The sequence below is a fragment of the Plecotus auritus genome (assembly GCF_963455305.1).
Source record: "Plecotus auritus genome assembly, chromosome: 5".
Taxonomy (NCBI): domain Eukaryota; kingdom Metazoa; phylum Chordata; class Mammalia; order Chiroptera; family Vespertilionidae; genus Plecotus; species Plecotus auritus.
In genome coordinates, this window is record NC_137776.1 from 136995653 (window position 1) to 137023418 (window position 27766).

Below are 27766 nucleotides of genomic sequence, written 5' to 3' on the forward strand. Positions count from 1 at the left end.
TGGCAGGCCAGTATTGTCCCACACACTCACTGAGGTGAAAGTAAAGTTGCAATAAATAGACAAGAGGTTACCTGCAAATTGAGTAAGTCGATGACAAAAACTTGTTTAGTTTTTAAAACTAGAAATAGTGCTTGTTAATTCGGAATGAAGTTGTACCTGCAGGACAACTACAGGGCGATAATGTGAAAAGTTCTGTAATATGCATTTTCTGAGGGCTACTGTGTCCCTGGCTAGATGCTAGTGGGTATTCTGTAAGAATAAGGCACAGCTCCTCTCTTGCAATGTTTCACTGTGACCAGATCCCAATAGCTCAAAATATGCAGATTATGTCAAGGAAGGATCAGGACTAATTGAGTGAGTTTCTCACTTTTCCTCCTGATGCCTTGACAGCCTGTTTCTCAGACATAGTGAATGATGTTTAATTTAATTCGTGTGCTGGAGGCAGCGCGCTCTGCGTTGCAGCTGTGCACAGTTGGGTTGAAAGGGCTTTTGCAGCAAGGCCAAAGGCAGGAAGCACATTGCTGTGACACCTTGATGAATGCATCGCTTGGAAGGAAGCACCCTTATATAAAGTCACAAAAGAAATCTTCAGACATACATTCTTGGAAGCCCAGCGGCGTGAATATATGCGTGCAGCCAAAGTACTTCCAAAATGACCCCGTTGAAGTAAATAAGGCCAATGCTAGGCAGAATTTTTAAAAGTCTGACTGCTGTGTCTCCAGGCAACATTTCTATAGCCATCTTACGGTACACACACACACACACACACACACACACATACACACACTCTGAATCCATCTCTGATATGGACCCTACTCCTGCTTCCAACACCCAATGCCTCTTACTTTTCCAGTCAAAACAGGGAAGAAGAGATAGTTGTCACTTTCCCCTGTTGAATGATCAGCTGGGTGACTTTTGTGTTGCTGAATTTTGCCTGCTCAATAGGCATTACATTTCAGGCCTTGAACTCTAACTGTGGTAAATGACAGCTTCTGGAGCAAACCTGTTGGGGGGAAGGGTGAGGTGTCTGGAATCCACACTCAACCTTATTGTGACAACAGTCCTGATGGAAAAAGTCTGATTCAGTCTTTACAGCAAGAGTAGGGGACAGTGATATGGGAATCATGTCTTCATGAGCCTCCTCTCCCCAGAGCCTTGATTGGCGGGGGGACTGGTCCTAGAGCTAGTGTCCAGAAGGCCAGTCTCTTGACCTTGACTGCACTCCTGGAACTAGAGCTGCATCCGAGATAATGAGGATCCCTGACACATGTCTCTCTCTCCATTTTCCTTTATCATCCACGTATTAGTCTGCCATAGCAAAGTACCTCAGACTGGGTGGTTTAAACTATAGAAATTAATTTTCTCTGAGTTCTGGAGGCTAGTAGTCCAAGACCAAGTTGCCAACAGGGCTGGGTTCTGAGGCCTCACTCCTTGGCGTGTAGGTGGCTGCCTTCTCCCTCTGTCTTCACATGGTCTTCCCTCTGTATGTAGGGTCTGTATGTGTGGTTTAGGGCCCACACTAACGACCTCATTTTAACTTAATTATCTCTTTAAAGATCTTATCCCCACATTCTGGAGTACTGAGGGATTAAGTGCTCCAACATATGAATTGGGGGGGGGGGGGCGTAATACAATTAGCCCATAACAACTCACCTCCTTCCCCTTATCTTGACCACTTTCCTCCCTTAACTGCCTAATCCAGGTCAGGCCTGGCTGACCCAGGTACTTGGTTGCCAGATGTGTGGAGCCAGAGAGAACTAACTGGTTCCCCCCTAAAAAGCCAGAAATGAAGCCAAGAGGTCCTTGAAGCTGGGGGTGAAAAGCTTGGCAGGGCTGAGGTGGTCACCAGAAGCTAAGGTTAATATTTGAGGAGACAGGAAGCCAGAGAGAAAACAAATGATAGATCAAAATGGTGACCAGGGGCCATCTGAGCCAACAACAGACTTAGCAGGCTCTAGTCCATGGCTGCTTATGAGAAATGTGTGGAATAAGAACCTGAGATAGAATGGACATTGACCCAGACTTGCACAGTTTAATTAAAATCTGGACTTTCCCTTCCTTGCCTTGCATGATTCATGATTCTTTGATATTATACACATTGCTTTTGTTATCGTCATAATTATCTAGTTAATATTAATACTAGGGAAAGAGCAAAGGGGAGGCCAGACGTTTTAAGCATGGTCATCTGGGCAGCTTCTACAGAAGCTACAGCTTTATGCTCCCCATGGAACCACAGTTCATTCCCTGCAGATCACTGGGGGAGGGACCAAACAAAGGGGAGATGAGGGCATGCGCAGAGAAGTCAGGGTGATGTAGGGAAGATGCTTGCCTGTCAGTGTAGCCTGGGGTACAATGGATTGGCTAGGAGGTGGACCCCATCAGAAGCATGCGAAATCTTGGAGAGTTCATTGGTTAGTTTGAAGAAGCTACTGGTTAAAATCCTGAAACACCGAGTACCTCTCTCTGGCTTGCTCTTGCTGTATCTTGCTTTGTGACCCACACTCGCCCATGTGCTCTCCTGTTCTCTCTCCATAGCCTTTGGTCTTAAGCAGTCACATGGCCCATGGCGTGTGGATACCACACACAATGGACTGCAGCTAGGAACACAAGCTAGCCAGATGTTGGACTGGACTTTAATATGGAACAAAAATTCTGGATAGTGGCTTTAATTCTGGCCCTGCTGAAGAACAAGATTGAATTTCTTCCATGGCAAGACAGAGATGGGAACATGCAGAGAAACCCCCTTAATTTTACATCATCAATAAAGCTTTCCACAAAATCCCATCCTCCCTTGGGGGCCTCAGAAAATTCCTTTTCTCTAGGCACCCCAAGAACTCCACTTCCACCAATAACACTTCCTCTGCTTAAAATCTCCTTCTGCCACAGTGTTAACATGACCCTCTAGTCACTTCTGATGAAGGGCCTCCCTAACTCGGGGCATTTTAATTTAGTTGTTTAGAGATCCAACTAGATTTTTAAATTACATGAGAGTAGTGACACATCTTGTGCTTTTTGAGTCCCCGAAGTCGAAAGTTCTCAGCAAATGCTTACTCAATGTAGGTTTTAAATTAGGTTGTTCACAATCTTTCTTTGAACTCATTTGGCTTGTATATCCTTTCTGTGTCTCTCATTCTGTCTTATATGTGGGAAAGTACACAGTGTGCTCCGTGCTTTAAGAAACATAAGCAGGTTGGTGAAATGGTTATGAGCACAGACTCTGACACCAGACTGCTTGGGTTTGAAGTCACTGTTTATTGGCATGGTGGCCGGGTTAGTTTGCTAGGGTTACCATAACACAGTACCACAAACTGGGTGGCTTACCCGCAAATGTATTGTCTCCAGTTCTGGAAGCTAGAAGCTTGAGACTGAGGTGTCGGCAGGGTGGTTTCTTCTGAGTGCTGTGAGGAAGACTCCTGGCTTCTGGTGGTTTGCAGGAATCTCTGCTTTTCCTTGGCTTCTGTTGCATCACCTCAATTTCTGCCTACACCTTCACACTGCGTTCTCTCTGTGAGCATATCTGTATCCTAATTTCTCCTTTTTGCAAGGAGACCAGTCATATTGGAGTAGGGCCCACTCTACTCCAGTATGACTTCAACCCAACTAATTTCATCCGCAATGACTCTGTTTCCAAAGGAGGTCACATTCTGGGTCCCTAGGGGTTGGGACTTCAGCTATACTAATCGTGTGTGTGTGTGTGTGTGTGTGTGTGTGTGTGTGTGTGTGTGTGTGTGGAAGGGCACATTCACCCATGATAGCGACCCTTGGCAAATTACCTGGTTTCAGTTTGCATGTTAGTAAAATAGAATAAAAATATAGCCTAGCTTATAGTGATGTTGTGTGATTAAGTGGATTAATATTCGTAAAGCATTTAAAATAGTCCATGGCACAAGTAAGCCCTGCATCAGCATTAATCATTAGTTTTCGGCTGCGTATGTGTCTTTTCTCTTCATTAACCTGTGGTGGTGGGGACTCTGCTTGGTCATATTTCTAACGGTGTCACATCATCTAGAGCATAGCACTTTGTACCTGATTGAAAATCTTTGAACTGAATTTATTAAACTAAACGGAAGGCATGGTGATCCTGGACTGGAATTGAAAGTCTCTCTGGATTTGTGAGATAATACATTTGGTAGATTACACTTCATCATGCCATTCACATAGTTGGTCCCAAAGGCTTGCCCTGCGATGCATCTGAAACCCCTCTTCTTTCTTGTTCTCTTCCTGAGATTTCCTGCTTCCTTAAAAGTGCTTGGGGAATTCAGTATTACACATACAAATGCCATCTTGTCTCCAGGTATAGAGAGTGTTCAGCTTGAGCGTCTTACCTTTAGTCACTGGCGACATTGATGCTGTGGTTCTCTAATCAGTCGTGGTAGTATCAGGGCGAGGCAGGAACAAGGAGGAAAGAGCAATGTGATATTTCTTCCTCAGAGTCTGGGTGGGCCATCTGGCAATCTTTAAATCCAGGTGCCAGATTGAATAACATGCTTTGGGTGACTTTATAAATGTATTCTTCAGGGGAGATGTTGTTTTAACCTCTGTGCTTCACACCACTTCCTAGCTGATGGAAATCTTTTCTGTCCTTTGCTTGAAAATTATGTGGAACACAGCCCAGTAGAGACTAATAAATCAGCTTAAGAATTTCTCAGCTGGTCCGAACAGCAGCTAATGATGGGAAAGGTGGTTGAATTATTCTGCGTAAAGCCGGGACAAGAAAACGATGTGCAAGTATTGTTCAGCGAATATGAGGCACAGTCTAGGGGTTCTGAGTGAAACAGCAACTCAGTTCTTCCTCATGTTCCAGTGACAGGGGAGACCACCTCCATGTGGGAGTCCAAGTGATGAAATGAGGAAATGCTGCATGGGGGACAGTGAGTTCAGGTTCTAGCCTTGACTGGGTTGCTTATTGGTTCCTTGAAATTAACAAGTCATGTTACTTTTTGTGTCTCCGTTGCCTCTTTTGCACAATGAGGTTGTTGAACTAGGACCGTGATCTTTGAGGTTCCTTCTATGCCAGTGGTTCCCAACCTTTTTTTGGCCATGTCCCACCTAAGCATCTCTAAAATCCTGGCACGCGCCCCCCCCCCCCCCCCAGTGACATATAATTCTTATTATTAAAAAAGTGAACTCCTATTCATGTGGAGGAAGCCTACCTAAAAGGGCATTACCTTGGTCTAAACAAGCTTCCAAAGAACATGGCATCCATTAAAGAGAAAAATAAAAGAATGAAAGGAAGGTTGAAATACCGAGGAAGCAATCACTAAGAAATAGTTAAAAATATTAATAATACTATGAAAAAATAGCAAATAAAGTTTCAAAACATATAATAGAGAACTGAAATGCATAAATATGCCACAATTATATTTATATACTGTATATGAGGCCCCTAGAACCATAAGAAATGCAAAAAATTCACTGTTAATAACTCATTCTCGAATTGCCCCCCTTAAAAATCAAATTGCCCCTCTGTGGGGTATATGCCCCACATTGAGAACCACTGTCCTATGCTTTCACTTCCCCCAACACATTTTATAGACCTGTAGACCTGCAGTCTTTTGACTCCTGGCTAAGTGGTTAGAATCACTCTAGTTTCTGACAACTCACCCTTTAATTATTCTCATGGAGCTCAGTTCCCAGTATTTGTATTTTCTGAATTGCATTGTCTCAGAATTGTATATTCTAAATTGCATGGTCTCAAACCATTTCAAGGCTTGAATAAGAGCCTGAGTATGTATTATAACTGAATCAAAGGAAAAGAAGGAACACATAGAGGTCAACTCTTCCTTAATACTGAGAAATTATCTGAATGGCTTAGCAAAGAAGTGTCCCTACATGTGAGATAGAAGATTGTTCATCATCATTGTGCATGTTTCTCTGCTCACAATACTTCTGGCATCAAATGGGTGGGCTTTATTCCCCTTGTACCAACAAATTTTCCAATGCTCTGGACCCCACTGGGCATCATATAACTTAATTTAATTCGGACACTACCTGGAGTTAGTGCCCAATTCCACAGGTTTAAGGGCTCAGTCCCACAGGACTGCCCTCAGCTTCAGATACCAGTGGGTCCTCAGGGTATCCACACTTCTTTCTATCTTGCCTGCTAAGTTGGGGGTTTCCACAAACCCAGTCAGTTTTCAATAATTTGCTAGAAGAGCTCACTAAACTCAGGGAAACATCTACCTATATTTATTAATTTATCATAAAGGATATTATAAAAGATACAGATTGAAGAGGTATTAAGGGGAAAGTCAGAAGGGTCCCCATGTAGAAATGTCTGTCCCCTTGGTGTTGGTGTGTGCTACCCTCTAAGCATGTGAATGCATTCAACACAGGAAATTCCATTTAGGAATTTTTATGGAGGCTTCATCATGTAGATATGATTGATTATTAATTTGGTCTCCAGCCCCTCTTCCCTTTATGGAGAATACAGGAGGGGCTAAAAGTTCCAAGCTTCTACAGACTGTGGAATCTCAGAGGGAAGGCGGAGGTGTATTGGTGGGTGGGTGGGTGGTTGGGAAGAGATCAACTAAAGAACTTGTATGCATATATGCCTAACCCAGTGGTCGGCAAACTGTGGCTCGCGAGCCGCGGTTTGCCACTCTGTTGACTAATGAGTTTGCCGACCACTGACCTAACTCATGGACACAGACAATAGGGTGGTGAAGGCCTGGGGGAGAGGACAGGGTCAGGCTAGAAGGGGTATTGGGAGGGGAGGGAGACATACGTAATACTTGTAATACTTTCAACAATAATGATTTAATATAAATAAATGAATGAATGAATGAATGAATGAATGAATGAAAGTTCCAAGCTTCTAATCATGGCTTGATCTTCCTGGTGACCAGACCCTCTTCTGAAACTGTCCAGAAACCAACAAGGAGTCATCTCATTAGAACAAAAGATGCTTCTCTTACTCGGGAAATTCAAAAGGCTTTAGGAGCTGTGTATAAGATGCTCCTATCGCTCCAGAAATTACAAGGGTTTTAGGAGCTCTGTGTCAGGAACCAGGGGCAGAGACCAAATACATATTTCTTATGTCACATTGTCCTTGTGAAATCTTGGAATAAAGCAGAAATAGAAGGAAATATAAAGGTGAAAAGCATCCCTGGGTCTCATCTTTAACTCAGAGCTTCTTAGCAAGAGGGCGAGTCATTGATATCTGACAGAAACAGATGAAGGGTCTCCCAGAAATACGCCAGCAGATCACTACCTGGAAGAGCTTGCTGCAATATTCTGAGGGGGTCACAAGTCAGTTAAGGCGCCAACTAGCTGGGATGAATTTTTTTTATTTTTATTTTTATTTTTTGGCAAGTTTAGCTCAGGCTGCGTGTGGTTTGGGATGATCTTGGAAGAAAATGCTTTGTGAGGGTAGAGTGAGCTGGGTCACTCTGCCCCATATCATGCCTGGATATTTCTCTGAAGCAAGGAGTAATGTGGGAAGAAGTTCTGAAACCTCCGGTCTTCCTAAACAGTCCCTGTAAGAAGAGAGGCGGGTGGGGGAGGAGGAAGAACACACATCAAAACCCAGATTCAAGGAATCTCTGATTTTTAAGAGTAAATGTGTTTTTATTCTACTTTCTCATAAGAGCCCCCAATGCATTTATTCTCTAAGTCCCTAGTTACAATCACTTGATAATGAAGGTCTGCAAGGACTCACACTTTTTTAGATTTGTTTTGGTTGTCATAACTGTTTCTATCCATTCATAATGCTTCTTGCTTTCAGAAATGTGATTTTTTTTTCTCATGAGCACTTTCTTAGATGAGCTATTCTTCTTCTTAAGAAGGACCTGAAGAAAATGTGTAGAATGCCTTGGCTACATTTTTACGACATTGGCATTTTATCAACCCTCACTACACTGCTATCCCCACAGCTCTGCAGAGCTGGCTGCAGATCAGGCCTCCAGATATTCCCAAGCCACTGGTTGCTCTCAAAGCCAAGGAAGGGCTAATTAGCTGAATTTCACATTTGAGGAAAAACCATCTGAGAACATGAAACATTTGGGCTGGTAAAACCTGAGACAGTTTTTATACTTGCATAACATTTGGTGGAAAATAAATCCAGATAAATGCTAATTCCTTCATAGTTAAATGGTTAAAATGTTGCTTTGTAAGAATTATTTTATAGAAACGTAATATTTTTCAACCCAGCTCCTCACTTTGATTTGGCCTATAACCAGTTTACTTGTATTATTTTCCTAAGTTCTAAATCAGCATAATCAAGCATATAGTTTGTCAATCATTTTTATATGTTGAAAATTCTGACTTCAAATAATCCTTTGGTATATATTTAAAAATCCATTTTGCTATTTAAAAAACCTCAGTTAACTCAAGAGTTTCTTTAGTGACTAATTTGCTATAAAGAAACAATTTGCTTGATAGTTATTTAATCATTTTGAATTTCAGTTTTCATATCAAAAAATGGAAATAATGCCCCCTTATAGTGTTGTAGAGTAGATATGAGATAATAAATAGGACATACTTTGTGAGCAGAAAGGTCTAATATTAGCATTGATTTTACTAAAAGTAAAGCAACCGAAATATAATCATATATGTATACTAGTGGCCTGGTGCACGAAATTCGTGCATGGCGGGGGGGAGGGTGTGTCCCTCAGCCCAGTCTGCACCCTCTCCAATCTGGGACCCCTCAAGGGATGTCCGACTGCCCGTTTAGGCCCGATCCTACCAGGATCGGGCCTAAACGGGCAGTTGGACATCCCTCTCACAATCCAGGACTGCCGGCTCCTAACTGCTCACCTGCCTGCCTTCCTGATTGCCCCTAACCGCTTCTGCCTGCCAGCCTGATTGCCCCCTAACCACTCCCCTGCCAGCCTGATTGATGCCTAACTGCTCCCCTGCCAGCCTGTTTGCCCCTAACTGCCCTCCCCTGCAGGCCTGGTCACCCCTAACTTCCCTCCTCTGCCAGCCTGGTCACCCCTAACTACCCTCCCCTGCAAGCTTGATCGCCCCCAACTGCCCTCCCTTGCAGGCCTGGTCCCTCCCAACTGCCCTCCCCTGCTGGCCTGATCGCCCACAACTGCCCTCCCTTGCAGGCCTGGTCCCTCCCCAATGCCCTCACCTGCTGGCCATCTTGTGTCCACATGGGGGCAGCTATCTTTGACCACATGGGGGCAGCCATCTTGTGTGTTGGAGTGATGGTCAATTTGCATATTACTCTTTTATTAGATAGGATATAAAATCCTAATATGCAAATTGTCCCCATGGGAGTTTGACCGGGAGACCGATCGCTCGCTATGACATGCGCTGACCACCAGAGGATGGCACGGAATGAAGGAAGGCCCCAGCTGGCAGCTGGGGAAGGGAGGCCCCAGCCAGCAGCTGGCAGCCGGGGAAGGGAGGCTCTTGCTGGCAGCTGGAAGTCCCCAATCAACCCTGATCGCTGGCCAAGCCTAGGGACTCTACCCATGCACAAATTTTATGCACTGGGCCTCTAGTATTGTAATAATTATGTACTGTGCCAGGTGGGTAACTGGAGATATCAGGGAAATCACATTGTAAATTATACAAATATCTAACCACTATGCTGTACACCTAAAACTAATATAAAATAATATTGAATATTAACTGTAATTGAAAAAAAAATAGAAAAATGTTGGGAATCTTGTTAAGCCCAAGGGGTGGGCCGGGGAGAGCTATTAGTGTCAAAGACCTTTGCAGGGTATATGCACATTTGCTGTTGGCTTTTGGATGAGTTGAAGCTTCAAAGGCGCTTTAGTGTCAGGGACACTTACAGCTTCCATTTCTAAGCCTCTCCCTAGACAGGTAATGTGGTTTAGTTCCCTGCTGACGAACACTCTAAAGAGAGGCTGTGATGTGATGTGGCTGCCCTCTTTGGTAGTAAGCAGTGGATAGAGAACTCAGGAAGATGGTGGTTGTGCTGGGCACCTCTCCTGGACACCTGACTGATGGTCCAGACTGTGAGCAGTTTTCCTCCTGATCACTTGTCATTTAGGTTCCTGGTCTATGAAGGCTGGAGAGCGTTTGCTTACTTAGAATCACTGAAGGTCACACTTCAGTGATCAGGGTGTGGAGGGGGGGCGATTGGAGGGGGGGCGATTGGAGGTGGGGCCAACAGGGGGGAGGGGCCACACTTGGTTGGCTGGCCGGCCCCATCCCCAATCGGGCTGGTTGGCCACCGCAGTGTGCATCATAGCCACTGGTCGTCTGGTCTTTCCGCCGTTCAGTCGCTTGGCTTATATGTATATATACTAGAGGCCTGGTACATGACATTCGTGCACTGCAGTGGGCGGGGTCTCTCAGCCCGGCCTGTGCCCTCTTGCAGTCCAGGACCCCTTAGGGGATGTCCGACTGCTGGCTTAGGATGTCCTGTGGGAGCGCACTGACCACCAGGGGGCAGCTCCTGTGTTGAGCGTCTGCCCCTGGTGGTCAGTGCGTGTCGTAGAGACCAGTCATTCTGCTGTTTGGTCTATTTGCATATTAGCCTTTTATTATATAGGATAAATAGATTATTAACTGTATTCCCTATGCTATACTTAATCCCATCACTTTTTTACTCAGTTCCCCAATGCCCCTCCCATCTGGCAAACATCACTTTGTTCTCTGTATCTATGAGTCTGTTTCCGTTTTGTTTGTTCATTTCTTTGTTCTTTAGATTCCACATATAACTGAAATCATATGGTATTAAGACACCCACATTCATCTCTTAGTTCAGTGGTCGGCAAACTCATTAGTCAACAGAGCCAAATATCAACAGTACGATGATTGAAATTTCTTTTGAGAGCCAAATTTTTTAAACTTAAACTATATAGGTAGGTACATTGTTATTAACTTAATTATGGCACTCCTTTAATCACACTGTACGTGTGCACCCGCACGTGTTATTTTGTGGAAGAGCCACACTCAAGGGGCCAAACTAAGATGGAAACTAGATTCCAAGGGCTGCTATGTCAACTTTGGTGAGGTAATAAACAAATACCTATTGGATGCCTTCAATGTGCCAGATACTCTCCTAGCTGAGCAAAGTAGATACGGCCCCTGCTGTCAGATACAGTTCAAGAGAGAAACCTTCCCTTCCAAATGAGAGCAAATACGCTGGCTAATAGGATGCGCAAAAGTGCAGTCCTGCCCCCCGCCACCCCCCACACACACACACACAACTGTGAATTGCTTCTATAGACATTCCAGATTTCAGTGCTTACTTTATAACTTGATCAAAGCTTCCTTTCCAAGTCTAAACAGCTTGTCTGCCTCCTTGAGGCTCCTTTTCCCCAGTTTTTGAGCATTCTGGAACATCTTTAAAGGGAAACAACTATCTATTACAGTTGCCAGTGTGGTGTTTTTTGGGTTTTTGGTTTTTTTTTGTGGTTTTGTTTTGTTTTGTTTTGTTTTGTTGGCAGCCAAACTATAGGATTGGCAGCATTTCCCTCATAAAAGCTTCCTGTGACTTCCTTCTGCCACCTTTGGAAATTCTGCAAGTGATAAAGGGGCATATAATTATTACTCAGTACAGAGAAGCTTCTGGACTCTTCCCATTCTGCCCTTAAGTCGTCCCAAAGAGAAGCAAGGAGAAGTCCCTTTCTTTGACTCTTTCCCTTCCTTCTGCATCTGTCTCCCTCGTCTGTCGTTCTGTCTTCCTCACTCTGTGTTCTCCTCATTGCCCTGCCAACTAGTTCTTGTTTGCAAAGGTTTTCTGTGCTCTCCGGCTGGTTCCTCCAGGGGCCCATTTATTCTTTTTTAGCAGCCAATTTCACAAGGCCCTGTTTGCTGCACACTGATAATTAAGCAGCAGTGGCCCAAGAGAGGTCATAGGCAGTGCTCAGCGCTGTAATCACCTTGATTACAGGAGGGAGGCAGTTGTGCACTGAGCGGGAGAAAGGAAAAAGGGAGAGAGAGAGGGGGAGACAGTAACCACAGGTACTTCCTCTTCAGACCCTTCTCAGAAAGGAGCCAAGCCATAATGCCACTATCATCAGTAATAGTTATGAACTAAGCTTGTTGAAACACATTGACAAATATAATCACTTCCATCCAAGTCCGCCCCTGTTTAGCGGCATGTCCTTAGGTTGGACACTGACCCTCCCCCCGCGCCCCCCCCCCCCCCGACCCAGGACTCAATTTCCTGATTATAAAATGATGGGCTCAGAACAAGTAGTTAGCAAAAACCTTTAGCTCAAATATTCTGTTTAAGTAAATTAAAGCCACTGAACTTTTTAACAGTAAGCTTACTATTGCTTTTTTAAATGTCTGAGCAGATGTTCAGTATTGCCATTAAGGAATGGGGCTGAAGGAAAATAAAAGAAACATTGGTTAGGTATCCTGTTGTTTGGGGGGGTGGCTGCTCACTTACTTTTTGCTTTTCCATTAAAGTGATAACTGTACATGAGGAAGCGGAATCAAGCAATTTAGGCAGGTCTAAAATAAAACAAGTCATCTCCCACCCACCCGCTCATGCCAATCACGTTTCCCAGTGAGCCACTCTGAGCTTTTGATTTTTTAGTTATTTAGCTGATTGCCAATCATCACTTTATATCCCAATACCCATTTTTCTGTTTCCTTAGTTATCTACTTTGAATATACCGTTGACTCCCAGTATAGTCGAAGAGGAACTGTCGTCTTCAGATGCACCTCCCAATTTTGTTCAATTACATTATTTCTAGATTGTCAGTGTTTAGAATAATCAGTTTTGAATGCTTTGTCTGTAGCTTGCTTCTGAAAACTTAACCCCCAGAAAAGCATACAAAGTATAATGATCATATAAATGTCTTTCCCTATGGAACCAAGTGATTTCATTGGACCTACAGAAAAGGCAATGTTACCCCGGCCAGTGTGGCTCAGTTGGTTGAACATCATCCCATGCACCAAAGGGTCAGCAGTTTGATTCCCAGTCAGGGCATATCCCCAGGTTTCTGGCTCGATCCCCACTAGGGGTGTGTGTGCAGGAGGCAGCCAATTGATGTGCTTCCCTCTCTCCCTCTCCCATCCTTTCTCACTAAGATCAATAAAAACATATTTAAAAAAGAAAAGGAAATATCATCTTATGTCACTGAATTCTTGCTACTTCAAAAAGGATGTTCTACATATAAAAAATGGGTAAACTTTTAATTTCTTTTCAGATTTATTCACTTCTAATTCATGCTCAGATTACCACTCTTTCTTCTACCTATGTTATCCTTTTTCTTATATCTTTTCCTCTTGACTGATTCCTTGTGTCTTTTGTTGTTGTTGCTGTTGATTTTATATTTGTTACACACAGAAAACCCTTGAGGCTTTCTATATCTGAAAATATTTTCTATTCCCTCACACTTTGGATTAATCATTTTGGATTAATTTTATAACAGCCTATAAAATTGGAATGGTTAGCATTCAGTTTCCTGAATTATAAAATGATGGAATGATTAGAATGAATGAATCCATTTCTAATCATTAGTCTTTTATTTTAACTTCTTTATTACCAATTTTTAAAATTTATCTCTTAATTATGTTGATTTATTTATTTTTATTTCTGGCAAAGCATTTTTGAAGAGGGCTTTTGGGTGCTATAGACTCTGAGTTTTTTCATGTTGAAAATGTGAATCACAGCTTCTGGATTTAATCTTCTTTTGGTCACAATTATTTCTTTTTCTAAATTCTGTAATCATTGTTCCATTGTTTTCCAAATGAATGTGACTAGGGAGGAGTCTAATGCTAGCCTGACTTTCTTATATTTTTAAGGTAATTCATTTTTCTGCCTGGGTGCCCAAGGAATTTTTTTTTCCTCTAAATCCAAAATCTTGAGCAGAATATATTTCCATGTTACTATTACTATATGAAATTTTCCTATGACCACAATGTATTTTTCCTTTTAACAAATTCAGTTTTTTTCAGGGGACTTTCTTTTAGTATACCTTTGAGTTATTTTTCCTTTCCATTTTTCTATGTCTGAATTACCTTTATGCTGTTTTGTTTAATCTGTCTTCCCTGCCTATTAGCTTCTTTCTGATTGCAGAAATCAGTTTGCCTTTTAAAATCTGCATTCATTATGATAATCTCAAGCTTTTCTATTAATAGCATAACTTTAAATTTTCTATTATAAAATATTTCATGCTATAGAAATAGAGGTGAGTATAAATATAAGGTGTAAAGAATACTAAACAAATAAACACATATATATCCACAACCCAGTTTAAGAACAATCAATGCAGTTTACTATTGAAAACATTAGAACTTCTTTATAAAATGAATTATGTTATATTTTCTCCAGCAGCCTGCTTCCCCCCTCACCCTCTAGCTTAAAATTCTGCTTATTAAATTAATTTATGTTAACACATATACCTCTAGTCCTTTATTTCTCACTGTTGAATAGTATTCAGGGTTACCACCATTTATTCATTCATTTCACTGTCACTAATTACTTCATTTTATTTTAAAATTTTATTTTATAACTACCAATATTATTATAAACATTTTAGGACAGGTTATCTTCTATACATGTTCAAAATTTTGTCTGGAATGTATATTTCTAGGGGGTGATATTTTTAAGCCATAGAATTAAGAATATTGTTAGCTCAATTATGCCAAATGCTTTGGTAAAATTATTATATATAATTTGAGTGTAATATATTATTTTCTTAGATATTGTGTATTATCCTATAATTATGTTGCTTTGCTTCTTGATTTGTCCTTGGGTCTGAAATCTCTCTTTTAATCTCATTATATTGCTTTATTATCTTGTCTTTAAATTCTTCTTCCATTTAATCTATATTCTCTTTAACTTATATATTCCTTTGTTCTTTCTCATTTGATTTGGTCCTTGAAATAACACTGTGGAATAGGTAATATTATTATTCTCATTTTGTAGGAGAAAAAAATGGATTTCCAAGAAGTTATGTGTCTAGGCCACAGTCTTACAGCTAGTGAGTCGAGGATTCACAACCAGCACCCAAGTATTCCACCTCCAACCTCTTGCTGTTTCCACTGCTTTAAGAGAAAATATAATTGAGGGCTACATTGTATAGTATGGCCTCTAAGACTAATTAAGCTTCCAGACTGAACAGGCATAGATAAACAACACTTACATAATACGAGTAACTCAATAAAAATCCTCCCCAATAAGACAAGAACAGCAGGATACCAGGTGACATTGCCCCTGATCTATCTTAAAAGTTATTGTGATGGTAAAAGGAGGAATTCTACTGCTGCTACCACCTAAAGAGTGTGTGTGTGTGTGTGTGTGTGTGTGTGTGTGTGTGTGAGAGAGAGAGAGAGAGAGAGAGAGAGAGAGAGAGAGAGAGAGAGGGTTTTAGGCAGCTGATAACAAGTGACAGGACTATTGAAACAGGCTTTTGAAACCCAATGTACAGGACGGAAACAAGAATATAACATGGGTTTTCTTGTACCTTGATGGTATCTTGGGAGAAGAGCCTTTATTTGGAATCTCCCTCTATCCTCACCTCCCTCTGTCCTGAAGAACCAGGTCACACAGTGAAAACTGGTGCAACAATGAATAAGATGGAGGACGGAGCCTTCCGCTGCATAAGGGCCTCTTCCAGCACTTGGAGGGAGAGACTGAAGTGCCCTTTTTCCTGGGAAGGACAGTGGTACTAAGTTTCAGTTTTGGAAGAAAGGTATAGGAAGTGACATAATGATCTCTAGTGAGAATGATGTAAACCAAGGGTGAAGGACAGCAAGATTGACTAAAAATTAGTATATCTTTTATCTCTGAAATTGGCTGCTCTTGTGTCTTAAAGCTGGTTGAATTTAGGTCCTACTTTCAAATGTCTTTGTCAATAAATTATATGCAGACATAGGATTATCAACTATTTTCGTTGTTTTCTAAAGGTTGGGAAATCAATAAATTTTCAATGAAAAAAGACTGCAAAGTATTCAAATAGGTTTGGATGTATTTTATTTAACCATGCCAACAATATGGTCTAAAACATATTACAGAAAAAAATATTATTTTTATATAAATTAATATGTAATTGCAAAGTATTACATATTTTTATAAACAGAGATGCACTAAAATTCTGCTAGGAAATATACCCTGCCCACATCTGGGTGGTGGGAATAAAAGTGAATTGCATTTTCATGTTTTTACTCATCTTCATTTCTTTTTTTTTTAGTAAATAATATTTTTAAGAAATTGTGATTGCATTTTCATGTTTTTGCTCATCTTCATTTCTTTTTTTTAGTGAATAATATTTTTAAGAAATTTAATATGACAACAATAATAACTTTAATACTTAGCCCTTAATATGCTTTATGTCACATAAGCCTAAGAGGTAGGCACTGCTATTATTATTGTCATTATAGAAATGCTATTTTTAAATTTCAGATTTAAAGCTTTGAGGAACTGGACAAGTTGGTTCAGGCAGAAAGGAGAAAGTGGGAATGAGACATATCTGGAAGGCAGAAATAAGAAAACATAGAAACTAATTGTCTGTGGGAAGCAACTATGTATGCCTCCAGGATGCTGAGGCTTATAGTATTAGTGACAAAAACAGAATCAAGGAAATCCAAGATCATATAAAGATTTTAATGAAATTTAAAGGAATGGTTACTTTTCAAGAAGAAGCTGGGGTTGGCTCTTGATGATAATTGAGGAGGTTGCAAAGCACATTGGTAGAAATGTTTGGGTGCTGGCCGGAACTCCAGAGAGAGAGGAACCTAAAGATGTAGTTTGGGCAGCCATCCAGAGTGGAGTCTTATTGAGAGTCGTTCATGTGAATGGGCTCTTCCTTCTGGTCTCTATACAATCCCAAGAACTTGACTGACATATGGAATGATGATAGAATGGAATTCCTAGAGTCCTTGTGCATGGATGAATGTTGACAAAGGATGACATTTTCAAATAGTTTTCTTTATTGTTTTTCCTTAGAGATTCCTTGATTTCTTTTTTTAAAATAAAAGTAGAAACGACATTTAATAAGGTTACACCCTAGAAGATAGGATTTGAGGTGAAAGATACCCTAGCCACGTGAAGAAGTGATCAGAAATTGAGAATTGAGTCATGATAAATTCATGGTATACTGCATGGAGGATGAGGAAAGGGATCGAGGTAGAAAAATACAAAATGAAGGACTCTGACTATGTGTAAATACAATGAGCAAATATGTAAGAGTCTTGGGGTCTCAAAGAACCCCAACTTAAAAAGGAATGTGCTGTATATTATGCTGGTACATGTAAGATGTTTATTAGGAAATATTTTTTTCAGGCAGTAAAAAGACATAAATATAATCATGCAATCACCTTGTCATATTGGGCATTAGGAAGACCTATATTAGAAATATAATAAATTCCTTTCTCTTCAAGGCCCCTCTTTTAAGTGAGTTCAAAGTTATTAAATAAAATATAGAGGACATCAAAGAAAAATGAGTACATAACTGTAAAATGTACTTCAAAAGACAGGTTAATGAACATGGTATTATTTTTGGAATCAATAGATCAAGAGATAATTAATAAGGATCAAGATAATTAATTTGGGCAAGGTTATGGTACATAATTTTTTGGCATCTTTATTGCAGGCAGAAAAATGGGAAATAAGCTGAAATCATTAGTTAAGAGTAATCTTCCAAAAAGCACCTGTGCATATACAGGGTGGGGCCAAAATAGGTTTATAGTTGTGTCTACAGAGTTTATTCTTGTATTATTATTTATTATTTTATTACTTATTTGTATCACAACTGTAAACCTACTTTTGCCATTCCCTGTATATACACACATACACAGATCATACATACTTACACATATAAATATACAGTGTTTATATAAAGAGTGTGGAAGGGTATGTGTCAATCTCTTAATAGTTATTATTTGTATGTGGTACAATTGTAGGTGTTTTTATTTGTCCTATATCTGAATTTTCTCATTTATCTATATTAAACATTAAATATTTGTGCAATAAGGAAAAAAACCTGCCCCAGTCAGGTGGCTCAGTTGTTCGCAGCATCATCCCATACAACTAAAAGTTCAGGACGCCTGCCTAGGTTGTGGGTTCCATCCCAGGTCAGGGTGGTATGACAGGCATTCAATCAATGTTTCTCTCTCATATTGATGTTTCTCTCTCTCTCTCCCTTCCACTTTCTCTAAAAATCAATTAACATATCCTCAGGTGAGGATTTAAAAAAAAACCTGGAGTGTTTATAGAAAAAAAAAATGTCACTTCCCTCTTATCCCTATCACACTGTCAACCCCTAACCTATTTTTTATAAGATTCTATATAACAATAATACTGCTACTCTATTTTATCTTTTCAGATACTAGTGAAAAATAACCATCTTTCAGACAAGATCATTGTTCTGCCAGGGATAATTGAAGAAATCTCACTTCCCGAGGCTGTAGATGTGATCATTTCAGAACCAATGGGATACATGCTGTTCAATGAAAGGATGCTGGAGAGCTATCTTCATTCCAAAAAATGGCTGAAAGCAAATGGTGAGTTGGCCAATCCTGGTTTAGAAAATAGGCTAACTTGTCTGTAAAATTTGCAAAGAATCATGTCAAAAATTTCCCCCATATTCAGTGCTGACAGAAAGGAGAGGAGAACATTTCTATTGCACCAATTCTTTTATTTTCTCATCTTATTCCATAACATATGAGATGGTCTCCAACCATGATGGCAGTGTGCTGCACAGGATTCAATATAGTATAGGTGACCAGTTCAGAGTTATGTATTTTTGTCCCGGTTCTATCACATTCTTCCTTGAGGAACTTGGCCTAATACTTGACTGTTTGACTTTGATTTCTTCACCTGTACAGTTAAAAATAATCTCTAAAGCCCTATGAAGTGTTTGCCTTCCATAATGTAATAAACTCTCTGGGGTCTGCTAGTTCTTTCTGACATACTCTTTTTTTTACTGCTTATCTTTTCCCCTATGATCACTACTTATAATCAAGATAAAAATACATAAAGTCCAATAATTTTTGTGCTTACCAAGTGTCTGCATGCACTAATCAATTTGCATGATTTTATAAAAACCTTACAAAGTGTGAATGATGGAGGTTTTTAACTTATTTGAAGGGTTGATGTTGAGGTTCTTGTGATTTTATATTTCTTCCCCAGGGGTATTTGGCGACATTTGGAGACAATTTGGGTTTCATAACTGGGAGCGGGGCTACTACTGGCATCTAATGTGGGAAGCCAGGGATGCTGCTAGACATCCTTCAAAGTACAGTACAGCCTCTATGCATCAAAGAGGCATCCCCCTAAAATGCCAGTAGTGCCAAGATTGAGACCTGGCTTAGGGAGATAGACTTGAAAAGTCCTGGCACAATGAGGAAAACAACCTAACAAGGGCACACCTTTAATAAGTGACAGAAAGACCCTTACACATGCTGTCTACAAGAGATTCACTTCAGATTGAAACACACACACAAACTAAAAGTAAAGGAATGGAAAGAGATATTTCATGAAAATGAAAACAAACAAGCAAAAAAAGAAGAAAAAAAGCTGGGTAGCAATACTTCTACCAGACAAAATAGACTTTAAAACAAAGGCTATAATAAGAGACAAAGAAGGGCCTAGCAATTCCATTTCTGGGTATTTAACCAAAGAAACCCAAAATTCTAAATCTAGAAGACACATACATCCATACGTTCATTGCAGCATTACTTACAATAGCCAAGATATGGAAGCAATCTAAGTGTCCATCAGTGGAAGAAGGGATAAAGAAGAAGAAGTTGTGCATATATACAATGGAATATTACTCAAGCATAAAAAAGGATGAAATCTTGCCATCTGCAACATGGAATGACCTAGAGGGTGTTGTGCTGAGTAAATAAGTCAGACAGAGGAGAGCAAATACCATGTAATATCACTTATATATGAATCTATAAATGAACAAGCAAAATAGAAACAGACTCATAGATGCAAAGAACATTTTGATGGTTGCCAGATAGGTGAGGGGTTGGGGGAAAAGGTAAAGGGACTAAGAAGTACAAATTGGTAGTTACAGAACAGTCGTGGGGATATAAAGTACAGCATATGGAATATAGTCAATAATATCGTAATAACTATATGGTGTCAGATGGGTAGTAGATTTATCAGGGCAATCCACTTAATAAGTTATATAATGTCTAATCTCTGGGTTGTATACATGAAACCCCTAATATAATATTGTATATCAACTGTAATTGAAAAAAAAATTTAAAGTTTAAAAATAAAGTGACAGAGCAGGGATTTGACCCCAGGTCTGTCTGACCTGCATCCCACACTCACAACTCCTGTACACACACTGACTTTCTACTCTTTACCAGAGAGAGTGTATGGAATTTTAACAGCCCATGTTTTTCCAATAAGACATAGAATGTAACTGAATTGTAGCTTCTTACCTTAATTTTATTTACTCTAAATTGCTCCCTATTTTGATATCTAACAAAATTTGAAGACAAAATGGGGAATAAAAATACAACTCATACTTAACCAAGTGACACAGTATATGTGTACAAATAAAGCTTGAGACTCATCCATATGTGTTTTCAAAGGTTAGGGATTCAGCGATATGCACTTAAAAAAAACACCTCATGTGAAAAAATAACTAAATAAACTTAGGAAAGGATACCCAATGTCAAGAACTTCATTAGTGTTCCTGTTGTAAAACAGCCCAGATTGAACTTGGAAGCCTTGTGTCCACACGATAAAATTGAACTGTGGGAGAGGAAGGAAAGGAACAAGGCTGCTTGGATTTCCTCCTCAGTGCCCCCCAGGGAAGAATTTTTATACTTTTTTTCTGGAGAGTTTTTCAAATGGTGAGGTGCTTTTGTGTGATGAGATTTTACACATAGTTAATTAACGTGCAACTGATTGAGCCTCTCTGAGCTGAATATTTCCCCAGATATTTGAAGTGGATATGAAATTTTATATTGGGCTATGTATTTTTAACTAGACAAGTAGAAATAAATGCTGATTTTATCAGCTTTTTACCCTGGGTGTTCCTGAGGGAAGAATGATTGATTTTTTTTCTAATTATTTTGATTTTCCATCAAAATAAGACATAGTTTACAACATCAAATAATAATAAAAGGCTTATAATGAAAAATAGGAACCCTCTGTCACATCTCCTCCTGTGCCGAGACTGCTATCCAAAGGCTGTCCCTTTCAACTCTACTCTCTCTGTTTCTTCTGTTATTTACCATGTTTCTATGTAAAGTTATCCTACTGCTATTCTTGTCACTCTGTGGTTGAGAAGTTAGCTTTCCTACATATCAGCTCTCTCCCTTCTTGATACACCCTCCCTTCCTCCATCCTCTCAATATATTTATACAGGACGTCAATACCTTATTTTAACCTTTGGGGCTTCAGAATTCAGAATCTGGAAGACTTTGGAAAGGTAATACACTCATATACCGTGTATTACTTAATGCCTTCAGTCAGATATGAGGCAACACTCCATAATGAAACACATAATATGTATCTCTGCAACAAAACATATGAATATGGATGCCAAGTGAGATAAATATAGACTATAAATCAACTCACATCAGTTCAGGTCAGGTTTTGTCATCAAATGATGTTGCAAACTTACAAAAATCGGTTGCTTTGCAGAGCAGAGCTTCTTAAAATTCAGAATTTAATATAAAGAAATATGGACCTAGCTCAGCCGGTGTGGCTAAGTGGTTGAGCATCTACTTAGGAACTAGGAGGTCATGGTTTGATTCCCTGTCAGGGCACATGCCAGGGTTGTGGGCTCAGTCTCCAGTAGGGGGCATGCAGGAGGCAGCCAATCAATGATGCTCTCTCATCGTTAATGTTTCTGTCTTTTTCTCCCTCTCCTTCCTCTCTAAAATCAATAAAAAATATTTAAAAAAAAAGAAATATGGACCTAGGTAATTATTTGGTTAAAAGAGTAATCATGTGGCAATGTAAATAGTGTTCAGTGCCAAATCTGGTGGTGAAGTGGGTGCATATGATTATATATTTTCTCATGCAATCTTTTGCTTTTCCTGGAGTTAATTGCCTTTTATTTTCATTGGCTTAGTTTTCTATATATTCGTTACTAATTTTTTCCATGTTCCAACAGGTCTGACAGATCCTGTCAGTATTTATTCTGTGAGGCCTTCCTCCTGTGGCCCTCTGTCCTCCTCCACCAGTCCCATTGCATGGCTACCACACTTTGACTTTCTCTCCCTATTCTTATGTCTTACACCAGTGGTCGGCAAACTGCGGCTCGCAAGCCGCGGTTTGCCGCTCTGTTGACTACTGAGTTTGCCGACCACTGTCATATACTACCCTTTACCTCTTTGCACACAATATGCCACAATTGCCTAATCCTCACAGCTTCCAACTACACGGTAACATTTAGTCTAGTCCAGTGGTCGGCAAACTCATTAGTCAACAGAGCGGCAAACCGCAGCTCACGAGCCGCATGTGGCTCGCGAGCCGCGGTTTGCCGACCTGCTTTAGGGTGACATACTGTTTCCCTGTGGACACATTTAGTATCTTGTCTTTATTCCTAGTCTTCTTAGTGTGAACTTTTAAAGTTCTTGTGCTGGACATGTAGTGAGTACATGGAATCAGAAGACCTTTTCTTTAACTCTTGGAATTTTTAAATATTTTACCATTGATGATTTCCTCTCCTCCATTTTTTTTTTTATATATTTTATTAATTTTTTACAGAGAGGAAGAGAGAGGAGAGGGATAGAGAGCTAGAAACATCGATGAGAGAGAAACATCGATCAGCTGCCTCCTGCACACCTTCTACTGGGGATGTGCCCGCAACCAAGGTACGTGCCCTTGACCGGAATCGAACCTGGGACCTTTCAGTCCGCAGGCCGACGCTCTATCCACTGAGCCAAACCGGTTTCGGCTCCTCTCCTCCATTTTTATCCTATATCTTTGGAAATCCTATTAGGCTTGGGCTTAGACCATCCTCCTCTGAAGCTTCCCAAGTTTACATAATACTTTTCTAAGGTTGTTTAATAGCCCTCTATCTTGACATTGAAAAAACCCCAAGCAATCATTGTTTGACACTGACGCATGAGATTTAGAAGGTGACATATGAATGATGTTACAATCATGCTTTTTCTCTACCTCTGAAAATACCCTAAAAAACAATCTGTTCTATTTTAATAGACTTTGAGTTAAAGTTTGGGGCCATTGACTATCGAAGGATATTCTATCCCTGGATTTTGTCCTTCTACTTATTAGCTCTGAGATTGTCCTTCTACTTCTTAGCTCTGAATCTATAAGCATAGATTCCAGTAGCACTTAAAAAGATAGACAATATGATTAAACATGGACAAGTCTGAGAAGGGAAATAAAAATGTGATAGAATGATGAAATGTTTATTATTTTCAAAGCCAAGTTTCTTTTATAATAAATGAGAGAAAAAATAAATAAAGGAAGTGCCCAGAAATCAAAGCAAAAGATATACAGAAAAGAACAAAGCCAATAGCTAGAAAGGCACATATGCCAGGTTGAATATCTCATCTAGGACCGTATAAGCTTTTATCAGCACATAGCTTAGGGACTTGATTTGGTATTCTTTCTTATATCCCTTCTGATCTTCTGCCTAATTTTCTTATCTTTGCTTTGAGGTGAATTGTATTTTAGCCTGTTGTGTAATAACTGAAATAGATGAAAGAATGGAGTTGGTCAAGAGGCAGGTAAGTGGACCGTTCAATCAGAAGGCAGTAGGAGTCAACTTTTGGATCTGTTGTTTTTTGCTCATTAGGAAAGATGTTCCCGACATTCAGTGATATCCACTTGGCCCCCTTTTCTGACGACCAGCTCTACATGGAACACTACTCCAGAGCCAACTTTTGGTAATGTTCTCTCTTTCCTTTTCCTTCAGAGTAAAATAGTTTCTGAAATGATTGAGGTCATATATTGGGACTGAGGGCTGTCCTCTGCACTGTAGAATGTTTAGCGGCATTTGTGGTCTGTATCTACTAGATGCCAATAGCACCTTCCTCCAGATGACAACCAAAATGTCTCCAGACATTGCCACGTGTCACCTTGGGGGCGAAATCACTCCCCAATGAGAACTAGAAGAGACAAATCAGAGAACTGCGTAGTAATATCAAACACCCCAAAGGCCAACCTGAGGCTAATATGGCAACATCTTCCCCCTGACTGCTGTAGCTCCCTTTCCACTTTTCAGCATCCATTTTGTTGTCTTGGGACTGTGGCTTCTATTAGAACATGCCTTTGTCAGAGAACATATCAATCAGTATTCTTCACAGTTAATGAGTTTGGTTTCTTCATTTGAAAAATGAAAACTAACACAAAATCCTTCCAGTTCTAAACCACCATTCCTTCTAGCATTCTTTTCTGAGAACTGGTTTTTATAAGGAGAAAGAGGGGAGGAGAATGATGATATTGGACCCATGGAGGGAGAAACAGAACAAATAGCATCCCAGTGGGAATGTTAGGTGTGTAGAAGGGAGCACAGGCATGTGCCGGCAGATGGATGAGGATGGATGATAAAATTTAAGCTTTGAGTTCTAGCTGAGGTAAGCAGAGCCCTCCAATAGAGATATCCAAAGTTCATTTCCCAGGTTTGCTCTTTATAATTCTATCCTTTGGTGAAATGACAGCAAATAGGAGGTGCTTTGGTTTCCTGGGTTACAAATTCTGTGAGAAGTAGGGTCAGAGAGCTACAATTTTTCTTTTCCCCAAATGTTTTCTTGCCAAATAGGCTTTCCTACCACAGATTCATAGCATTATGTGGCTTCTGCTTAATCTGTAATTCTGAAACTTCAAGCCAGAGACTTTCCAGTGGGGATAAAGAGCCTATTGGTATGTGGAGGGCAATGAAATGGGAGAGACCTTAATTATGATTATTGTTCTGGAAGACCTACCCTAACTGTTTATATTTTAAATGTGTCCTCCTGATTCAATGGAGAAGTTGGAGAGATCAGAATTCAAATAAAAGAGTAGACGGAGAGGTTGGTTGTCCAGGCATTCCTTGTGTGACCTCCCAACCATACCATCTGCGGGCAGCTTACTACTTTGAGACTATAAATAACAGTGGACTGGCTAGGCTCCCCATAAGTATACAAACATGCTGCTACTTATTCCATCTAAAAAGAAGAAAAAAAACCTTTTTATTATATCTCACTTCCCCAGTCAGCCACCGTTCACCCATTTAAGTCCCCTTGCAGCAAAATTTCTAAAAAGAGTCATCTAGCCCTAACCGGTTTGGCTCAGTGGATAGAGTGTCGGCCTGCGGACTCAAGGGTCCCAGGTTCGATTCCAGTCAGGGGCATGTACCTTGGTTGCGGGCACATCCCCAGTAGGGGGTGTGCAGGAGGCAGCTGATTGATGTTTCTCTCTCATTGATGTTCCTCTCTGTAAAAAATCAATAAAATATATTTAAAAAATAAATAAAAAGAGTCATCTATGCTCAGCCATCTCCACCTGCTCCCTTCAGTTTTTCTCAAGACACTCTACCAAGCCCACTCTTACCAAGGTCCCCAAGTGTCTGGCCTCCACATTGCTAATGCCAGTGATCAGTTCTCCCTTCTTGACTTATTTAACTTACCAGCATTTGGGTAGCTTTTGAGCAGAATTATTTATTTGTCCCACATTCTTTTGATTTTTCTCCTGCCTCACTGGTCACTTTCTCAACCTGTCCTCCTCTGGTTGTTACTTGTCTCCTTACCTCTTGATGTTGGAGTGCCCCAGGATGATGTCTTTGGACCTCTTCTCTGTCCACAGTTGTTACTCCCTTGGTGAGTTCACCCATTCCCAAAGTTCACATACTATCTATATACTGATGATTCCCAAGTGTATCTTTCTAGCTCAGACATGTCCTGGGAACTCCAAATTTTTCACAGCCAACTGCCTTCTGTAAATCTCCCTTTAGAGAGACTTACTCTGTCTAAAACTCAACTTCTGATCTTCTCCACTCCCACATAAACCTGCTCTACTCATAGTCTTTCTATGCCAATTGCTAAGAAGTTTATCCTCCCAATCATTGAGCCCCCAAACCTTAATGGCCTCTCTTCTTGTACCCCACAGGAAAACCATCAAAAAATTATGTTGGCACTGTTTTCAAAATATATCCAGAATCTGACTAATTCTCAACATGGTCACTGTTCTCGCCAACACTATCATCTGATCTCGATTACTGCAATAGATTCTTAACCCATCTTTCCCAACATTTCCAAAACCTTCCAGTGGGTTCTACCCAGTCTGGCTCTTCATTTCCTACTACCATATTCAGTCAGCTCCATCCACACTGGTTTCGTGCTCATCCTTGGACATGTCAGACATGCTCCCACTGAAGGGCCTTTGTATTTGCTGACCTTTCCATCTGAAATACTTTTCCCTCAATATTAATGGCTACTTCCTTCACCTCCAGACAGTCTTCATTAAATGCCACCTTCACAATAACATCTACCCTGACCACCCTATTTAAAATAGTAACCAGACCACTCCCAACCCCACGTTTTCTGCTCTGTGTTTTTTCTCTAACACGTATCACCTCCTAAACAATATATGCTTTCTTTATTTATCACTGTTTATTTTTGTATCCCTCCTGATAGACTGTCAGCAATTATAAGAGCCAGAATTCTATCAATTTCCACTGTCTCCCAAGCACCCAGAACAGTACCTGCCACATGGTAGGCCTTCAATAAATATTTCTGAATATTTCTGAGTAGAAATTTTAATAACCCCAAGCATGTACAGAAATAATTACTATTGAGATTTTAGCTATCTTTTCAAATTTTCTGTTCTTCTTTATAAAATAATTATCATACCATTTTATAGCTTTTATTTTGTTTTGTTTTTCTTACTTTGACAATACCTTATTGACATTTTCTCATATCTGTTAGATATTCTATATTCTACCAGAATATGGAACTTTATAGAATTTTATATCCTAAATTCTATAAGAAACAACACTAAAGTTTCCAATTATAGAAATCTTGATGTACATTCTGATTATTTCCTTACAATAAATTGCTAGAAGCAGAATCACTGGACCAAAAGGTGTGAAGAAGGAACTTTAAAAATTGTTCTTATATATTGCCAAATTGCCCTGTGGAAAAGTTTTACCAATTAACACTTCCACCAGTGGTATATGAGAATGTCTGCTCAGTCTTGCCCATAAGGGATATGTTTTATTTTTTTAAATGCCAATTTGATTTGCAAAAAAAAAAAAATTTTTTTTTTAAATGGTGGCCAGTTTATTTTTAATCTGTACTGCTTTGATAGCTGGTGCATTTGAATTATTTTATTTTTAGTCAATAAACACACAAAAATATTTTAAAGACCATATAGTTCTCAAAATTTACAGCCTTTACTTTGTAATTTCCCTCCCTTTATAAAGCAGTTTTTGCATTAGACTACTAGCATGTGGAACTTCGGTTGCATTGCCCCAGGGAACAGGTGGTAAAAGCTTGCAAGATTTCTGTTAGAAGAGGCAAAGAAGTGGAAATGCTGGCTGAGGGGAAGAAGGGGGATGAAAAAAAAAGAAATGAGTTTAGGTGCATTTTGAGGGAGTCAGCTGAGAGACTGAGGAACAACTAACAGGCTGAATAAGATCATCAGGTATAATGAGTTATTAGTCTTCACATGACTTCCCTACCAATAGCACTTGACGCCATTGGCTCTTCACATCTGGAGCCTAAACTAGGTTGTCTTTCTTTACTGGCCCCAACTGCTCAGTCTCCTCCCCGTCAATCTTCAACACTGGATTGACTCCAGGTTCATTCTTCATTGTCTTCCTCTTTGTGTCTGCACTCACTTCCTTACTGATCTCATTCAGTCTCCTGGCCGTCAATATTGTCTTTAGGCTGACAACTCCCATGGTTAGAACTCCAGCCCAGATCTCTCCCTGGAACCATAGACCTCGGATGT

General features: G+C 40.1%; 1 protein-coding gene across 2 annotated transcripts in view; it reads left to right on the forward strand.

The window, feature by feature from the left end:
* Positions 1-27766, forward strand: part of LOC308247866 (histone-arginine methyltransferase CARM1-like) — a 230643-nt gene that overhangs the window by 161450 nt on the left and 41427 nt on the right. For both annotated transcript variants that reach the window (XM_080667620.1, XM_080667621.1), the window contains exons 6-7: positions 18216-18393; positions 23631-23721. In XM_080667620.1, the coding sequence (XP_080523746.1) occupies positions 18216-18393; positions 23631-23721 (269 nt within the window). The remainder of the gene's footprint in view (positions 1-18215; positions 18394-23630; positions 23722-27766) is intronic.